Below are 18139 nucleotides of genomic sequence, written 5' to 3' on the forward strand. Positions count from 1 at the left end.
TTTGCAGGAAACCAGTGCTTATATTTATTAATAAATAATTAATATATATTTACAATTGTTTTTTTTAAACTTTATTGAAAATTTATGCATGTTTAACAATAATAGACACACTTTTACTTTTTGTTTGAACTACATTAACATATAAGCATATTGTAAAACAAATATAAAGAAATAGATAAATTTAATCATAAAAATTAAATATATAAAAAAAACATACAAAATATAAATCATACAAAAATAATCTGCGCTTTCCCTTTAAAAAAGTAAAAATAAATCCTGACAGATTTACACACACACATTAACGGACACACACATACGCACATTAACGGAAAGACTGTTTTGTCGGAAAAATTACCAAATTAGCAAATTACGCGTGCGCACAAACATAACAACAAAGGGGGAAAAATTGGATATTTAACTTTTCTAATAAGATTTTCTAATTAGACCGTACATGCGCGCTGTACACACACGGTTACAAACACGAGATAAAATATGTTTTACATGCACACACATGGTCACAGTGTTATAGTAAACAGTACATAAAAGTAAGAGTGAGAGACACGCACTAAGACCCAGCAGGGGAGATGATTACTCACAATTCCGTTGCACAAGGGAGAGAAAAAACATTGGCTCAGTTGTGATCATGTGATGCTCTGTGCAAAAGAAGAAGCGCATGCTAATACGTAATACTCGCTACTTGTAAACCAAGACTTTGCTCGTCTTGCAGGGAACACTCGCAAACCGCGTTACTCGCAATCCGAGGTTTCACTGTACTTACATAGCCTATATACAATACAAATAATAATATATTTGAATATATGTCTCTGTGTATGAAAAGCAGCAATTCATTATGTATTTTTAATATATTAATACAATATTTTATTGTATATTGTGAATATTTTCTAAAATACATTTTTGAACGTTTTTTCTTGTAGTGTCTATTAGTTAGTATTAGTTAGTGTAGAAACGTTGAAAACAGAGTAAACGGCAGAGTACATCGGAACACTAAATTATTTAATTCATTGACAGTTAATATATAGAGAATCATTTTTACATCATCACACTATTTCCATAATTTTATTCTTTACTGTTTACTGCTTTTATAGTATGTTTTTAATATTGAAATGTTTTTTTGAAGACATTTGTACTCTGCAGCAGTTATTTGCATGTGCCTTAGACTTTTGCGCAGCACTGTATGTATCTTCCTGGATCGAGGAAGCTTGTCTGACTCCTCTACAAAAAGATGAATATTTGCTTTAACCCACTTCCAGTTTCTTAGAAATGTCACATCTTTTCATATCCACGACCTAGAAAATGAAAAGACTTTTACATTTGAAAAATCATTTTTAATAAGTAATCTAATACACTTTTAGCCAATCAGATAAAATGCTAAATGGAAGATTTTTGCTTATTACCTTGGTTAATCTTGATATCTCCCACTCTATCTTCATTCTATTTCATGGAATAAAATTATTATTATTACTATTATTATTTTGTTTAAATAATTGTGGCCATATTGGGCAACTAATATATCTATAGTGTAGTTTTATATAAATCATCCCCCTTTATTGGGAATATGGATAAAATTTTGTATGGGAAAATTTTACTGCATACATGAAATGCATTGCACACATTTGCTATTATGTTTCATCAGTGACAACCTTGTTCTGTTCATTTCTCTTTCAACTTAGAATCTCTTAAATAAAAAAAAAACAAAGGTTGAATGCTTTTTAAGATTTAAACACTGAATTCATAAATGTTATTCACCTTTAAAAGCAGACCGCGCTGCCTTGCATTTTACTCTGAGATTCCATTTTAAGATAGAACACATTATATTGCTTTTTCATCGCTCAATCTCTTTAGTAAAGAAATGTGCCCAGGGATATTGCTTTTAAATAAAAAAAAGTAAAAAAAAAAAAAAAACCCTGAATGGTCAGAATGCAATTTCCAGTCACATTGGATGTTTTTTTTTATTATACTTTTCAGTTGTGCTGCACTGAAATTCAGTTACCCTCAAATGACAACTGTACTTAGGATGTCCCTGTATTCAGTGTGGTGCAAGGGCCCTGAAAATCTATGCATTTCTTACATTTTTCAATTTATATCAAGAATTTGGATTCCTATATAATAAGCTGCTTTTGATAATGCCGCTTGTTTAAATTTTTTTTATTGAATTTAATTAAAAGCAAAATTTTTCCTGAGATGATGTCATCCTTAAAAAAGACCAGACAAAGACTTTCAATGGTTAAGGTCAGGGCTCTGTGGCGTCCAGTTAATATGTGGAAATGATTTGTCATGATCTCGGAACCACTTTTTCACAATTTGAGTCATGGAATATAGTGGTGCAATCAAGGGGAAACTGATTATTGACGTGATCACCTGGTCATTCAGTACATTCAGGTCGTCAGCTGGCTTCATTTTCTTAACGCATAATGTTGCTGAAATGAGTCTAGACCTGACCGACTGAACCAAGATCTCAGATCCCAAGATCATAACCTCGCCTCCAGAGGCTTATACAGTGGAAACTATGTATGATGGGTCCATTGCTTCATGAGCTTGTTTCTTACCCTGATGCACCACATTGTTTTTCATTGCATCAACGTGTTTAAGCTAATCATTAAATTTAAGCCTTTTTTTCTGATTAATCTCACTAACAAGTGGTTTTCTTATGGCCGGACTACTGTTTAGTCCCAATCCTGTAAATTCCCATGGTGTGTGTGTATATATGAAATTGTTCTTCATTTCCCTATTAAACATACAGTAGCTGTGATTTGTAACTTCACCCAGCATTTAAGTGATCGCCAATTACAATCATTTATGTTTTTTTTTCAGCACATTACCTTCATAAAGTTCAGAGTTTAACACTAACGTCCATGTTTTGAGAATATTTTGGACAGTTCTTAACCAAATTCCAGTAAGTTCAGCAAGTTCCTTAGTTGTTTGCTTTGTTTCTGAAACAGAGGAACATCTATTCCATGACCTGGTGACATGGTTGTAATAGTTAGGGTTAAAATAATTGTTGCTAGCTAAAGCCTATTTTTCAGTACACTAATTGCCCAATCAAAGGCTCTTAAAGTATTATGCTTATTAACTTCTCAGTGGTGAAGTTTTCAGCCATGCAGTTTACTTTTGAAATATTTTTGTAAAATGTTTGCTGAAAAGTGTGACATTGTTTTCCAATGCTGCGGAATTCATACATATGTAAGAGTGGCCTGAGTGTCCAATTACTTTATAGAATCTTGCTCCGTCTCCACTATGCAGCTGCTTTCAACCATACTAAATCTTCCCACACCACTCCATTTCCTTGCTGCCTCTATTGACTTCCTGTAGCTGCCCACATCAGATTTAGAAACACTTACTACGTTTATCTGCACAGTTATATGTTCATATTGTAGCTCTACTAGGACATTTGATTGGACTACTGTCCTTGTCCTATTATGCAAGCACAGCAGGCGAATCAAATTATTGACCAAAATGTTTCCGACTTTACTAAGAGGTGACGATATGCCCTATTTCAACTTGTTTGTATTCCCAGATCAAACACTTGACAAACAAGTTAGCTAGCCGCAAACAGATTTTTGTGTACGATTGACCTATAATTTTAGGGTGTAGTTTGACTCTCAACCGCATTACAGTACATCGGTATGCTAGTTCAACTTTGAGAAGTGAGATTTACAATTTCAGTTGATCTAACATGCTTACATCTATTATAAAAGTCTTTTATAAAGGTTTTAGTTGGACTGATATGATGTAGGGGGGAGTGGTGAGTTGGGCGGCTAATGCGCTTGCTTGTTGGTTTGGGGATTTGAGAATCCAGGTTCAAGCCCCGCTGTCGGTGGTTGCCACATCCCCATGCTACCCAACCACTGCATGCAGTGCTGGTCCCAAGCTCAGTTAAAATGGAAAGGTCGCGTCAGGAAGTGTCAAAGTTGTGTGCAGATCGAATGGTCCGCTGTGGCGACCCCTTGATGGGAGCAGCGGAAAGGAAGTTGGACTAGCATGACATCATTTAAACAAACTGACTGACGCATCTTCATTTTGACTGATAATACTCAAAGTCAATAACCTATCAAACTAATATGAGTATGTATTTATTGATAGAACCTTTAAAGCACTTCTGTGAGTCAAAAGGATAAGGGTATCTGCAATATGCTGTAAATGGTAATGTAGGTTTTTGTATGTTTATTATATCCTATCCTGAAAAAAAAACACTATTTCAGATCTTGTTTAAAAAATTCATCCATCCATCCATCCATCCATCCTTTCATCTAAGAACCTTTGTCGTCCAGCCTTTGGTGAACATTGTATTTATTACCATTTATATGACCATGGTAGGACCTCTGGTAAACACACACATTTACACACTACGGCCAATTTGGGAATGTCAGTTAGCCTATTCTGCATGTCTTCGGACTGTGGAAGAAAACCGGAGTACCCTGAGGAAACCCACCAAACACGGGAAGAACATGCAAAGTCCATGCAGACAGACCCTGAGGCAGGAACTGACCCCGGACCCTGGAGGTTCAAGGTTACAGTGCTAACCACTAAGCCATACTACTGGCATAGTCTGATAAATAACCTGAAAAATCCTCCAAACACTGAATAGGGTTAAATAGACAATTTTGGTAGATTTGGAATGAAATGTACAGAGACACCGCTTGGAGCAAAGGTTGTTGTCTTCTTATCGATGTGGCTAAAAGATGAATTTGTTCTTCTTGTCTTCTGTAGTGGTCTGTAAGCTACACTCTGAAGGGAGGATCATTCACACAGTTTTCCACAGATATTATGAAATGATTTGTTTGTTCGGTTGATTGTGTTTTTCGGTTGTTATTGACAGGGTTATGACAATGAAAACATGTTGATCTTGTCTGGTTATTGTCAGCGCAGAAAGTGTGGAGTATGAATTATCGAACGTCATCACATAAACAACATATTCACTGCACAATCAATGTTTGCAAGGATATACAGTTTATTGCCATACGATATATATACAGTATACCCTATCAATATTACCTACTACACCTTCTGTACATACAGTAATTCACTTTTGCTCTTGTACATATGGACCCATTCTCACACTAACTACATTTGTTATTTATTATACATACATAGCCCACTTGTGCATTTCTGGTTAGATGCTTAGTGCATTTCATTGGCTTTGTACATGTACTTTGAACAATGACAATAGAGTTCAATCTAATCTAATCTTATCTAATCTAATCTTATCTAATCTAATCAGACATGGACCAGAATGCAGAAATATTTTGGTGCATGCCTAATTAGATTAGATCATTCTACAGTAACTAAGCACTACACATTGTATGAAATCGTTAATTTTTTTTCGCCCCGTTAAACACTATTTAAAATCCGCTAGCAATAGCAGTGCCCCCTGTGACAATTGGCATGGCGTATAGTTCCACAGGAACAAAGGAAATCAGGACCAAGCAAGCAGCAAATTAGCACTATGATCGCTAAGCAGGGTACAAATATTACAGTATAAATATAGTCTATGTATGAGTCTTATAGAGGAGTTTGTCTTTAAATACCAGCCTGAAGGTGTGTTTGTCCATGTCTGCTGATTTATTTTATTTTTATTTTTTTAGTTCTTATCGATTTGTTTAAGTGGGGAATTTGTTGGTTGCAAGATGAAGTTTGTTAATTTTTAAAAGCTCTTTCGATTTTCTTCCTTATTATGTACAGAATGTAGAGATTCTTTCTGACCTGCTGTCTTCTTTGGCAAGGTGTTGATATCGTTCTTCGGGGAGGTTTGTGTACTGTATGGGAATGTGTGTGTGTGGGCATCTATGTGTGTTTGGCAGCAAAATGATCAGAGGGTGCGGTCTCCAGTGGTCCCTGTCTATCTCTCGCTCTCCCACCCCATTCCCCCTTCCTCCCCTATCTATACTGGGAGCTGTCTCCTGCTGTCTATTTTTAACTGGGTTTGGTAAAACGGCATATATGTCCCTGGGCTCACATGGGCTGGTGGGTAAAAAGAGGGTCCCAATTTTTCTCTCACTCAGTCACTCATTCAGTCACCACGCACACTGTGTCTCAGTCACTCAGTCAATCAGTCACTCGCTCACTTAATCCAGCACCCAGTCCTTTCATGCCACTTCAATCGGTTTGACTCATTAAACAGCCCTCGTTCCCGGCTGTCTCTAAATGTCTCTAACTGTCTTTCTGTTCTTTCTCTTCCTTTGTGTCTCTCAATCAAATTTACTGCCATGACTGCCCATGACTTTTTATGAAAAAAAAAAAAAACTGTAATAATAAATAATTAAATGTGTAGCACTTGCCATTAAAGGGCACCTATTAAGCTTTTTTTTTTTTTTTAATCATTGCAGGTCGTTGTGTCCGCATTATGACACAAAAGGAGAAAAAATAAACCATCTCTTTCTTTTTTTTTTTTGTCCATAAATTAAATTTGCCACCTGGTATGACATCATTCCAGGCAAGATAATAAAAAGGCAGACATTTGCGTAGCCCTCCTCTGCTCGCATCCTGATTAATTAAGAAATACACTTTGACAAATGGTCTTGGGGCAGTAGCTCTTTAGCATTTACAACTACAGACTCTAAAACAGTGTGTCTGAACCTGTAATAAAATAAAAGGAATTGCAGGATTTAAATTTAGCATGGTCTGAGTGGTTTTTTGGCTGGAGTAGTAAATTAACAACTTGTTAAAATGTGTAAGAAGAATAATATGGCACCTTTAAAATCCCCTTAACTGACATCATACAGCACACTTTGTTCTCTCTCTCTCTCTCTCTCTCAGGCCAACCTGAAGAAGTTTCTCGAACACATCCAGCAACACCAGGTGGATAAAGTGACAAAGCTGCTGGAACGAGGTCTCGACCCCAACTACCATGACTCAGACACCGGAGGTACATCATTCATCTGTGAGAAAATACTGCTCATGGGTTTTACACCAGTTCTGAGATGCAGTACAGGCTGCACAACCACTTATAGTTGTTCTAGTATACAGTATAATGAATAGTGTTGATAAGTCTGTAATGTTCATCTGGGATCTCTACTGTTCTATGTAACTTGGTGAGAGCTGGCCACTAGGGTTGAATAATGTGCCATAAGCTTTTTGAACCCTTTAAACTGCCACTTTATATCTTATTAGTTCTGGTTTAACTAGCACCTAATGATGCATCAAAACATTGTTCATACAGTATGACTCCAGTGTGTCCAAAGGTAATTAGGCAATAGGAAATAGTAAGTCTTTGTCGGTCTTAGCCTTGCAATTATGACAATTTCTATTTAGTTTCACTGTAATTACTGAGGAATATGTTTTTCGATGAATCAGCTGAGACATAAACAAAATATGTTTTTCACAATGTCTCTATAATTAATAACCGCTTTGTGTTAAGGGCAAGTGTATGAGATTACTTGCTGTATTTAGTATCAGATATCAGGGGTTTGAGCCCCACCACTGCCGGATCACCACTGTTGAGTGCTTGGGCAAGATGCTTAACCCTACTCCCGTTACAACCCAGTCACTGCATGCACTGTTGGTCTCAGGAACAGGAACAGCATCTGGTGTAAAAACATGTGCCAGATCTTGCGAATCAAGTAACAAATGTGGTGCGCCTAGGATAAAAGGGGACAAAGTAAAAAAAAATAATATGATAAAAAAAAAAATCCAATGACCATTTAACATAATTAAGGTAACATCAAGGGGGCACTAGTGGCTCGGTGGTAGGTTTCTCACCTGCCGTGCGGAAGGCCTGGGTTCAATTCCCAACCAATGACCAAACCCCAGCAACTGGATGCAGTGCCGGTCCCAACCCTGAATGAGTTGAACAAGGAAAATAATGGAATCAAAAGTTGTGCTGTTATAATAATAAATAATAAAAGAATAAATAACACAATAAGAGTATGATGTGGCAGCGATGGATGGGCACCCTGTGAGTCTAGGGCAGACTCATGCCCTAAGTCTCCTGGGATAGGCTTTAGACCCCCCATGACCCTGTATGCAGGATAAAGCCGTATAGATGATGAGAGAGTGACTATTTTGTGGCGCAATTCAAAGCAGAGTTACTCTTAACATCCTTATTATTTTTCCTATAACATCACAAAGTGTTTTATTCCTCTTATATTACAGCAGTTTCTAAGTTGACAGGTTAACTTACCGCTAAAGACACCACTAAAAAAGATGCTTACATCAAGAAAAAAGAACGTATTTTCATTAATCTTAGCATGTGTCTTCACGTGACAAAGGCTAGCCAAATTGCTAGCAGTTTAGCCAGCTAGTTTTCTACAGTGACTAGTTTATGTGAACTCAAGACAATAAATAAAATACCTTGGCCTATTATTATGACGTTTTTCCTGTACATGGTCACATTTTCTTGGATGTATTGCATTTTTTGTACAAAAGGTTATGCATTGTGTTTCATCGACTATAAGTAGTATATATACTGTATTTCCTAACAAGCAAGGAGATTTTTCTTAGACATAAAAGCACATAAAATAGTTTATTATCAACATAAATTGCTTTTTATGGCTTAAAATGTCTCCTTCAGGGTTTCCTTCGTGTCATTCACAAAAGAAAAAACTAGTATAAGGCAGCCAGAGGAGGGACACACACACGCACACACACACACACACACACACACATAGCTAAACCTAAGTATGTGCTGCACACAGCAGTCTAGAAATCTATGAATGATGCAACCTTAAAGTCAGACACAGCTAACTTGCAACACTGTGACATGTAACAAAAGAAGCAGGGCTATGATTATGTTTTTCTGTTCACACCCTAAAAATATTACATTAAATTCCTTATTCACATTAAAATAGTTTCTTACACATTACATTTAAATTACTTTAAATACACCTTTTGTCTTAGCTGTACTGTGAAAACCACCCAGGTTCTTCCCCTTTTTCATCCCTGACTGATTTCAGTTCATTCCCTTGATACCAATCTCAGGTGGGATTATGATGGATTCATTTAATGCTCCATTAGACCTGTCACTTTCCTTTCAAAACAAGGTGCTTTTCACAGCCGGGCCATTATAAAACCTTCAAACAGGTTATTTTTTTGCTTTGTATGGGGTCAGCAAAAATATGCGTGAATTCAGGCTCATTAACAGCTGACTCTGGAGCATGAGGCTTTCAGGCAGGACTTTGTTGTTTTGGCTGTATATACAGTACAACAAAGGAACGTGCACGGTACCGGCCTGGACTCACTCAAATCCAGACGGATCTGATATTTTTCAACATCATAATATATAGAATTATTTTAGTAATCTCTATATTATCAATAACTTTTATGTTTATTGTATCAGTTTATAGTGTTTGTAGCGCAGATGCCACTTATCACAATACACACCATTTCTATCCATTACCCTTCATGGAAAAAAATCCTCCAACTCTTCTAAATACATTTTGAATCATATTATGAAACAATTCATAAGCAGCATGGGAGTGCTATTCAAAAGAATGCAAGAATGTTTAGTTTCATCTACTTTAAAATGAACTTTCCATCATTTAGGAAATGATGTACAGTACATGGGTAGATCTGTACATTTCTTTATTCATATCATAATTTCATGAACAATTCATTGATCTTATCCTTGCTGTCTTTGTCAGAGACTCCTTTGACACTGGCGGCCCATCTGGACAACATGGTGGAGATGATCGCAGCGCTGAAGAACGGAGGAGCTCATTTAGATTTCCGTTCTCGGGACGGCATGACTGCGCTGCATAAAGCCGCCCGGGCCAAGAACCAGATCACTCTTAAGGTGGCACCGTTTTCCTCTTACTTAATGTTTTAGCATTTTATCAGCTAGTGCTGTATATACAGGACTGACGGGGAATATCCAGTGCCGATTCTTTACAAAACAGGTGTTTTGTTAATTTATTAAAAAAAAAATTAACTGAAGTATTCCATTTACATAAGTATCCCAACTCTTTGTTATGACACTTGCAATTGAGCTTTGGTCCGATCATTGGTCCTTGAAGTACCTCTATAACAGAATTAGAGTCCACATGTACCTAAGTGTGTTCACTGGACATGATTCGGAAAGGGACGCACCTGTCTATATGGTGTCACCGGTGTATGTCATAGTCAAGACAAAGCCACAGGGTCAAGAGAATTATCTGTGGACCTGCAGGGTGGGATTGTAGAGAAGAATACAAGAAAATCTCTGCAGCACAGTATCCTCCACTTTTAAAAGAGTAAAGAAACAATTATCAGTCTTTCCAGATCTGGGCACCCAACCAAACTGCGTAATTGGGATGAAGGACCTTAGTCGGACAGGTAACGAAGGACCAAAGGGTCACTCTAAATGAAATGGAGGTGGGAGAACCTGACAGAAAGACAACCATCACTGCAGCACTCATTTAACCAGGACTAAGTGATGGGTCTGAATATGTATGTAAATGAGATATGTCAGGTTTTATTTTTAATAAATTAACAAAAGACACCTGTTTTTTTCTTTTGTATCATAGAATATTGTGTGTATAATTATGAGGGGGAAAAGTATTTAAATTAAATTTAAGCTGAGTGTGCAACATTATAAAATGTGGAAATCTTAAAAGGGACTTTTTACGCCTTATTTTCTTATTAGGCTTTGAATATAAAGTAAAACAAAAGGAATTACAATTACAATTTCTTTGTTAAGCTTTAGCTGCGGTTATAAATATCCATTTTGTGATCCTGTAGGCCATGTTGGAATTAGGAGCGTCTCCGGATTACAAGGACGGTCAGGGTCTGACTCCGCTCTACCACACGGTGACAGTAGGGGGCGATCCAAGCTGCTGTGAAATGTTACTACGTGCCAAAGCCTCTTTGACCTGCCACGATGAGAACGGCTGGTACGAAATCCACCAGGTAACGATCAGAATTGCATTTTGAAAAAAATAAATCATGGTACATTGTGTCATATATTAAGAGCAACTATGATGAAAGCTAGACGAGGAACCAACATCATCAAAGCACCAACAAAAGTGTTCGTCGCTCTAGTACTGTTCCAGACACAATGCCAAGGAGCATGGGAGGTGTTCTGGTCTGGCACCATGCTAAATCATGTTTGTTTGTTTTTTTGTCCTCTGTCAATCATCTGCTGATGTGTTTTATAAACTGTGGTTTGAGGAGACAAGCGTCATTAGCGATCCTGACCGCTGCTGTTTCACACTGACATCTTGTGGCCAGGTGTGGAGTTGGACAGTTGCCCGATTTATGTCAGATAAATCATTGTGCTGTAATATGAATCCTATCTACATTACAGTTAATTGCGAAATTAGGAGACATTTTCTTAATAATTAAGAGACACATCATTTATATACTAATCAACAAAACAGTTGCGGTGATAACTAGAAAAAAAATGATCATATACTGTAGTGTAAAATGTTGCTATTGAATTTTCTTGTTTTTTTTGCATGTAACATAAATATTCTCAAATATCTCGCCTATATAACCGCATCCAACCTCCTTCATATCCACTCATCACCTTTTGGATCCATTCGGTCATATTTTTCACAACTTCTTTTCATATCTCTGTTGTAATTCTGCCAGATGTCACACGCTGCCTTCTGCGAATCAGACCACAAGGGTCAGAGCAAAATATAGTTTCATACTATTTTTCTGCTGATTTCGACTAGTACTGTATGTTGTCTCGTTGTATCGTTCCAGGATACACCCACGCGTGCTTTGTAATTTCTTGGAATTCTGTTTTCTTGTATGTACATTGTGTGTATTTATTGCTGTTCAAAAAGCATTGGGGATGTAAACCTTCGCTCTCAAATCTATAAGTAATGTTAAAATCTATCCTGTCTATCTGGTTTCAAAAGGTACAAACAAAGAATTGTGTGCGTGTGTGTGTGTGTGTTCCAGGCTTGTCGATACGGTCATGTCCAGCACTTGGAGCACCTCCTGTTTTACGGAGCTGACATGCGTGTCCAGAACGCCTCTGGGAACACAGCACTCCATATCTGTGCCCTCTATAAACAGGTAAACACACTCTTTTCACTGCAAACACAAACACACACACACACAGACAATTCATAGTAACACCTTTTACTTTTTATTGGAACCATTTAAGGTCTTTAAATCACCCCTTGAGCCTGTGTGTATGTGAGTGTCAGAGTCATTTCCTCCAGCCGGATGGGGTTCGTTTGGGTAGTAATGATAAGATGCTGTGTGATTGCTTTGCATGTCTCCATTACAGTTTGGGGAGATTCATCAGTGACCCCTGAGGGCTGAGGGCTGAAGTAGAGGGTGGTTGCTTCATTACAGTTGAGTGCTCCAGACTATTGGCACAGGAGTTCTACTGTTTAATAGCTCTATCTCCTGGCAGTGCACTGGGTTGGGGGTAAAGGGAGATGGGAACTGTCTCGCGGCACATTTATTAGGTCCAAACGGTTAAGTCCGATAGTCAAAAGGCAACAAAAGCTTCTTTATTCTGTTAAATAAACAAGGCTGCTTTGGTTTGTTGATAAAAACAGGTATATACAAAGAAATGAATGAATTAATAAATGAATGGATGAATGAACAAGCAAAGGAATGAATAAAGTTTTGTACTTAAAGGTTATTATGGTCACCTCGTACCTTCAGAATTGGGGGTTCAAATTTCACCATTGGTCTGTGTGCATATTCTAGTCTGGACCAAAGGCATGTTACGCTGACTGGTGTTTCCAAATTGGCCTCAGTGTGTGTATTATGTACTGTGCCGCTTAAAAGTTTGGGATCACTTGCAGATTTCTTTGCTCCTGTTTACTGATTTATTTTCTACATTCTACAACAATTCTGGGGATTTCAAAACTATAAAATAACATATAATTTATGTACCAATAACAACATTTCATTGGTATTTTAAGACATGAAGGTCAGCTGTTCTGGAACAGTTCTTGCAAGAACAGTATTGTGTCAAGTACATTTGCAAAACCCATAAAGCATCATGATGAAACTGTCTCTCATGAAGACCTACCCAAACCAAGACTTCCCACTGCTGCAGAGGAGAAGTTCATTTAGAGGTACCAGCTTTAGAAATCAAAGATTAACAAACAGCACCTCAGATTAGAGAGTAGCAGATACATCTCCATATCAACTGTTCAAAGAAGATTATTGTATATTTTGGACGCCTTCAGGTTTGTTTTACAGTGTAGAAAGAAAGAAAAACTGGGAACGACCAGGGAGTTAGAAAGTGATCCCAAACTGTTGAGCTGTAGTGTGTGAATATATATATATATATATATATGTACTGACTCTACATATTCCATTTAAACCTTTTAAACTTTGTTCAATGTTTAAGTGCTCTTTTCTGTTTTGATGATGATGATGATGATGATGATGTTATGAAGCAGAAGCATCGCAGACATTTTTACCTGGTATCTGACCACACTCTCAAATACTTATTCAATGAGACAATGACACTTTGCTGGCCAATTTTTTCAGTTAAACTTACTGTTTATGCAACTTTATCTTAAGTCTTCTAAAAATCTCCATGTTGTTTTGGTAAACTATATTTATGTTTTCCTAAAGCAGAGATGTCGAAATAAATTACTGGCAAAAAAACTGAATTTTAGACCATTTAACTCCGTTTTGCAGAACTCAGCCCCAGTGTATCCGACGGCTTTTTACACACTGCTTTACACGTCTTCCTCATCATTTTATTTAAACTGAAAGGGTGGTATATTGCATCCACAGTAATTCTTCATGAACTGAATACGTTTCTTATTTTCTACAACTCAAAGCACGTTTATGTAGCGAATTTCGGTTATAAAAAATCAGGACTGCCTGAAAGCTCCCAATGATGATGTATTGTAATTCCCATCTGAAGTGAATGCAGCATAAGTTCATTTCTGTGATGTCATAAAATTAGATTGAACGGTATGCAACTTATCACGTTGCAGTCAGAAATTGCAATCCAAGCTAGCTACAGTACAATGCCTGGCTCATCCAAAAGTGTCGCACACTTTAATATTTCTTTCAGTCTTCTTAGGTTTGGTATGGTGGTGGAAATGATTCCTCATGATCCCAGAACCACTCTTTCACAATTGAAATCCTGGACTAGGGCTGTGCCCTCAGGGAAGTAAAGCCCCATAGATTTGATAACATTCAGTTATCGTTCAGGTCATCAGATGACTTCATTTTATTTCCACATAACGTTGCTGAGTCTAGACCAGACGAACTGAAGTAACCCCAGATTATAACACTTCCTCCAGAGGCTCGTACAGTGGAAACTATGAATGATGGGTGCAACACTTCATCTGCTTATCTTTTCCCGCTCTGGAATAGGGTCGATCTGGATTCATCAGACCACATACCCCTTTTCCATTGCCCCAAAGTCCATTTTTTTATGCTCCCTTGCAGACTAAAGCCTTTTTTCTGATTAGTCTCAGTAAAAAGTGGCTTTCTTACAATCACACAGCTGTTTAGTCCCAATCCTGGTCCATCATATTGTGTGTGTGTGAATATGTTCTGTGAATATCATGTATGAATATGTTGATTTTTGTAAATAATGCTACTTTATCAAGCATTTAAGTGATCCCCATTTGTGCTCATTTATGATTTTTTCTGACCACATTTTTTTTCCACGAGCTTGATGGTTCAGCACTAACTGTGTTGGACAGTTTTAATGTTTTCTTTGCTTGACACAGAACCTTCTAAAACTATAATTGTATTTATTTATTTATTTGCTCAACAGTGTCCAGTATGTCCCAGTTTGTTGAAAATTCAGGAAATTTACATATCGCTGATGAAATATTATTATTAATCAGGTTATGGAAAATTACACTCCAGCCCGATCAAATTCCACAGGTTAGACTAAAAAATGAATAGTGATGTGGGTAAAAAAAGTTATCAGTTAACTTCCATGGGAGTTTGTGTCAATCCTGCATAAAACTAATGTCATTACGGTTCATGATCTTCTCCCTAATGTGCGTGGTAAAGCTCCTGAGCTGCCTCTGGTGTACCAAAACAATGTTTTTTAACCTTCATAGGTGACCTGAAGTCTGGCAGGCTACAGAAAATCAAACCTGACCCCTTTTTCACAAAGCATGGATTTTACCTCGTTAAAAGCTGCTTGTTTCTCGCGAGCTCGGGACTAAAGTCAAATGAGAAAACATTGAGCTCCTGCCTCTGCTGCATGATGATATGATGCTTATCTCGAAAGTATGAAAAACAACCAAGAACACTATTGATCTCATTTGATTGCCTTTCGGGACGGTTGAAACCTCTCTACTGAACCTTCCACTGATTACTCTTAGGGTGGATCTCCATGACAGTTTCTCAAGGTCATCTATTTAAAAAACATGTTTTCATGATGTAACGTTGCTATGGTGGCTTCAGCGCTCACCAGTCGGTCGCTATGTTTGTTTAGGTCGTTTATCTTCAACCTTGCAGACGCGTTCATTGTGTGATAGGTAAAAGGATTTACCTTCCTTCACAATAGTGTTCACTGCAGATAAAGCATATTTAAGTTCTCCTTTTACAGTATAGTTTAATGTACTGTATTGCTTCCGTCATGTCAGTGAGAAGGACTAAATGAAGGCTCTTGGGTTCCTCTGGCAGTGCGGGCTGATCACTATCGCTAGTTTTACTTGTTCGAGGCCTCATCAGATTCCCCCCATTTTATTTTAACATACATTTTAATTGCAGTGTTTCCAGTGTTAATTAAATAATTATGTCAAATATGCAGCAAAGCTAAATAGGTAGACTGTGATTAAAATTTGGGAGTCACGCTCACACACAACTTCGTATTGAACCCAGAAGTCATCTTACTTAACTGAAAAAAAAAATCTGAAATTGTCTAGTTTAAATTGTAATTGCAATACAGGATCATACCTTTAATTCATTTTAAACAGTAACGGTAGCATTAACAGCATCCCTGAATTTTATTAAAGACAAATAACATATTGGAGAGATTATAGAATGTATATGCTTCTGAACTGTAATCTTTATAGCTGAGCTCATTTATAAATTGGTGATTAGCTTTATAGCTGGGTGCATGCAATACATCTGGACTCATTTATAGTTCAGGAAACTCCTAACAGTATGTGGACTGATTTTTTTGATTACTTTGATTTCATAAAAAGAGCAGTTCCAGCTTCATGGATATGACATTTAGACTCAGATTGGTAAACTAAAAGCCTCAGAGCCTGGACAAGCTCTGTCAGTGAATCAATTTAAATAACTTTTAATGTAATATCTTCAAGCAATAACAAACAAATGCTCAAAATTCATTTCATCATTTACATCCTAATTATGTGCAACATTTTAGAATCTCATGGATGTGGCATTAAATCGACAAACTTTTTTTTAACTCCCTCACTCACTCAGTCACTTATTATCTACTGTATACAGCTTTATCCTGTACACAGGGGGTACTACTGTATACATTGGTACATTCTGGACAGGGTGCCAATCCATTGCAGGGCAAACATACTATGGGCAAATAGTGAACTTATATTAGTCTAATCTGCATGTCTTTGGACTGTGGGAGGAAACAAACGGAGCATGGGGAGAACATGCAACCTCCATGCATACAGACGCTCGGCAGGAAGCAAGTCCGGACCCTGGAGGTGCATGGCAACAGTGCCATTTTTTACTAGTGAATTTTAACATGAAACATTTGAAATAGTAATTATATATAAAAAAAAAAATGAACAAATGATTAAATCAGCAATTATTGCCTGTAATGTTGTAATTATTCCTGACTTTTTTTTCTTGTGGTCCTTTCATCTCTCATTCTTTTTCACTCTTCTTCCTTGCAAAACAGTTTTTGTGCCTCTTTATGGTTTTCCCATGCCCAGCCTTGGACCTCCAGGGTCCGGGTTTGATTCCCGGCCAGACTCGATTCCCGTCTCTGTGTGCATGGAGTTTGCATGTTCTCCCTGTTTTTGGTGGGTTTTCCTTACCTTCCACAGTCCAAAGACATGCAAATTAGACTATTCGGCGTTCCCAAATTGTCTGAAGTGTGTGTGTGTCCTGTGATAGATTGGCACCCTGTCCAGGATGTACTCCGCCCTAAGTCTCCTGGGGTAGGCTCCAGGCCCCGCAACCCTTAATACAGGATAAAGCGGTCTGGACGATGTGAGAGTGAGAGTATGCATGTACAGTATAGAGTTTAAGTGAATCAGTATAGTTTTTTAAGAACACTATAAATTAAGCCTACTTTTTCTTCCCATGATCTGATTAACACTCTTCCTAATGGAATTGCCCCATAAAATTGTTACAGTCTCCTAGCTTAGCTTCCTTAGAAAACTGAACTGGCTGTAGTAGTAGAAAGAGTGTTAGCATTAGCACTGGCAGAGTTGGTGTAACTGGCAGCAGGTCGTTAACACTCACAGTTTTAAAGCAGCCGGGCAGAGTGTCGCCCTTCTGTTTCCTCTACAGGGAATTCGGCATGACTTATGCTCTTTACACCACTAGATTAACACTAGGGCGATTGCTCCCAGGCTTTATTCGAACCCTAAAGCTCTGCTGTGGCTATATACAGTACTGACTTCAGAAGTGTTGGCACCCTTCATGACAAAGTACAAATCAGTAAATTTTCGAGTTAAAGTCCTGGGAAATTGCCAGCTGTTCCAGGCTTTGTTTTTGTCCCCCCCCCCCCGCTTTTTTTTAAAAGGTCATGATGGGATTTAATGCTATTACATTTGTTGTTTATTTCTAAATGTATTCAGCACCAGACTCACAGGTCAGCAGCAAACTCTATCTTTAGATTTCAAATTTGTCTTTGAATGTCCTCATCGTGATGGATGACCAAAATAATTTGATATGTATACAACCTTGCATTTATTCCTGGTATTTCTGGGGAAAGATAAAAATATTAAAATATATTTAAGAATAAAACATAAAAGAAAAAAACAAACAATTAAACCAAAACAAACAACTTAATGAATAAAAACCATTCAAAAACATAGCAATACATATATATTTTTGTCAGATATACCATATATTTGGAAGCATGTTTGCATTTAATTTCTTCTTTTTAGTTCTTTCTTTTACATTTTTGAATTATTGTGTTTATTCTTATTTTATGTCATCATTTCTACTCAAGGTGGCACCGTGGCATAGTGGTTAGCACTGTGGCCTCAGGTTCAAGTCCCACTTCAGGTGCTTGGTGGGTTTCCTCCACGTACTCCGGTTTCCTCCCACAGTCCAAACACATGCAGATTAGGCTGATTGC

General features: G+C 37.5%; 1 protein-coding gene across 1 annotated transcript in view; it reads left to right on the forward strand.

Annotated features, from left to right (window-relative positions):
* Positions 1–14041, forward strand: part of LOC128531579 (SH3 and multiple ankyrin repeat domains protein 2-like) — a 51147-nt gene extending 37106 nt beyond the window's left edge. Inside the window, exons 5-9 of the mRNA XM_053505531.1 lie at positions 6775–6883; positions 9597–9748; positions 10672–10839; positions 11842–11958; positions 13949–14041. Coding sequence (XP_053361506.1) covers positions 6775–6883; positions 9597–9748; positions 10672–10839; positions 11842–11958; positions 13949–13981 — 579 coding nt within the window. The 3' untranslated portion in view covers positions 13982–14041. The remainder of the gene's footprint in view (positions 1–6774; positions 6884–9596; positions 9749–10671; positions 10840–11841; positions 11959–13948) is intronic.
* The last annotated feature ends 4098 nt before the right edge of the window (positions 14042–18139 follow it).

The sequence above is a fragment of the Clarias gariepinus genome, chromosome 10, assembly GCF_024256425.1.
Source record: "Clarias gariepinus isolate MV-2021 ecotype Netherlands chromosome 10, CGAR_prim_01v2, whole genome shotgun sequence".
Lineage (NCBI taxonomy): Eukaryota > Metazoa > Chordata > Actinopteri > Siluriformes > Clariidae > Clarias > Clarias gariepinus.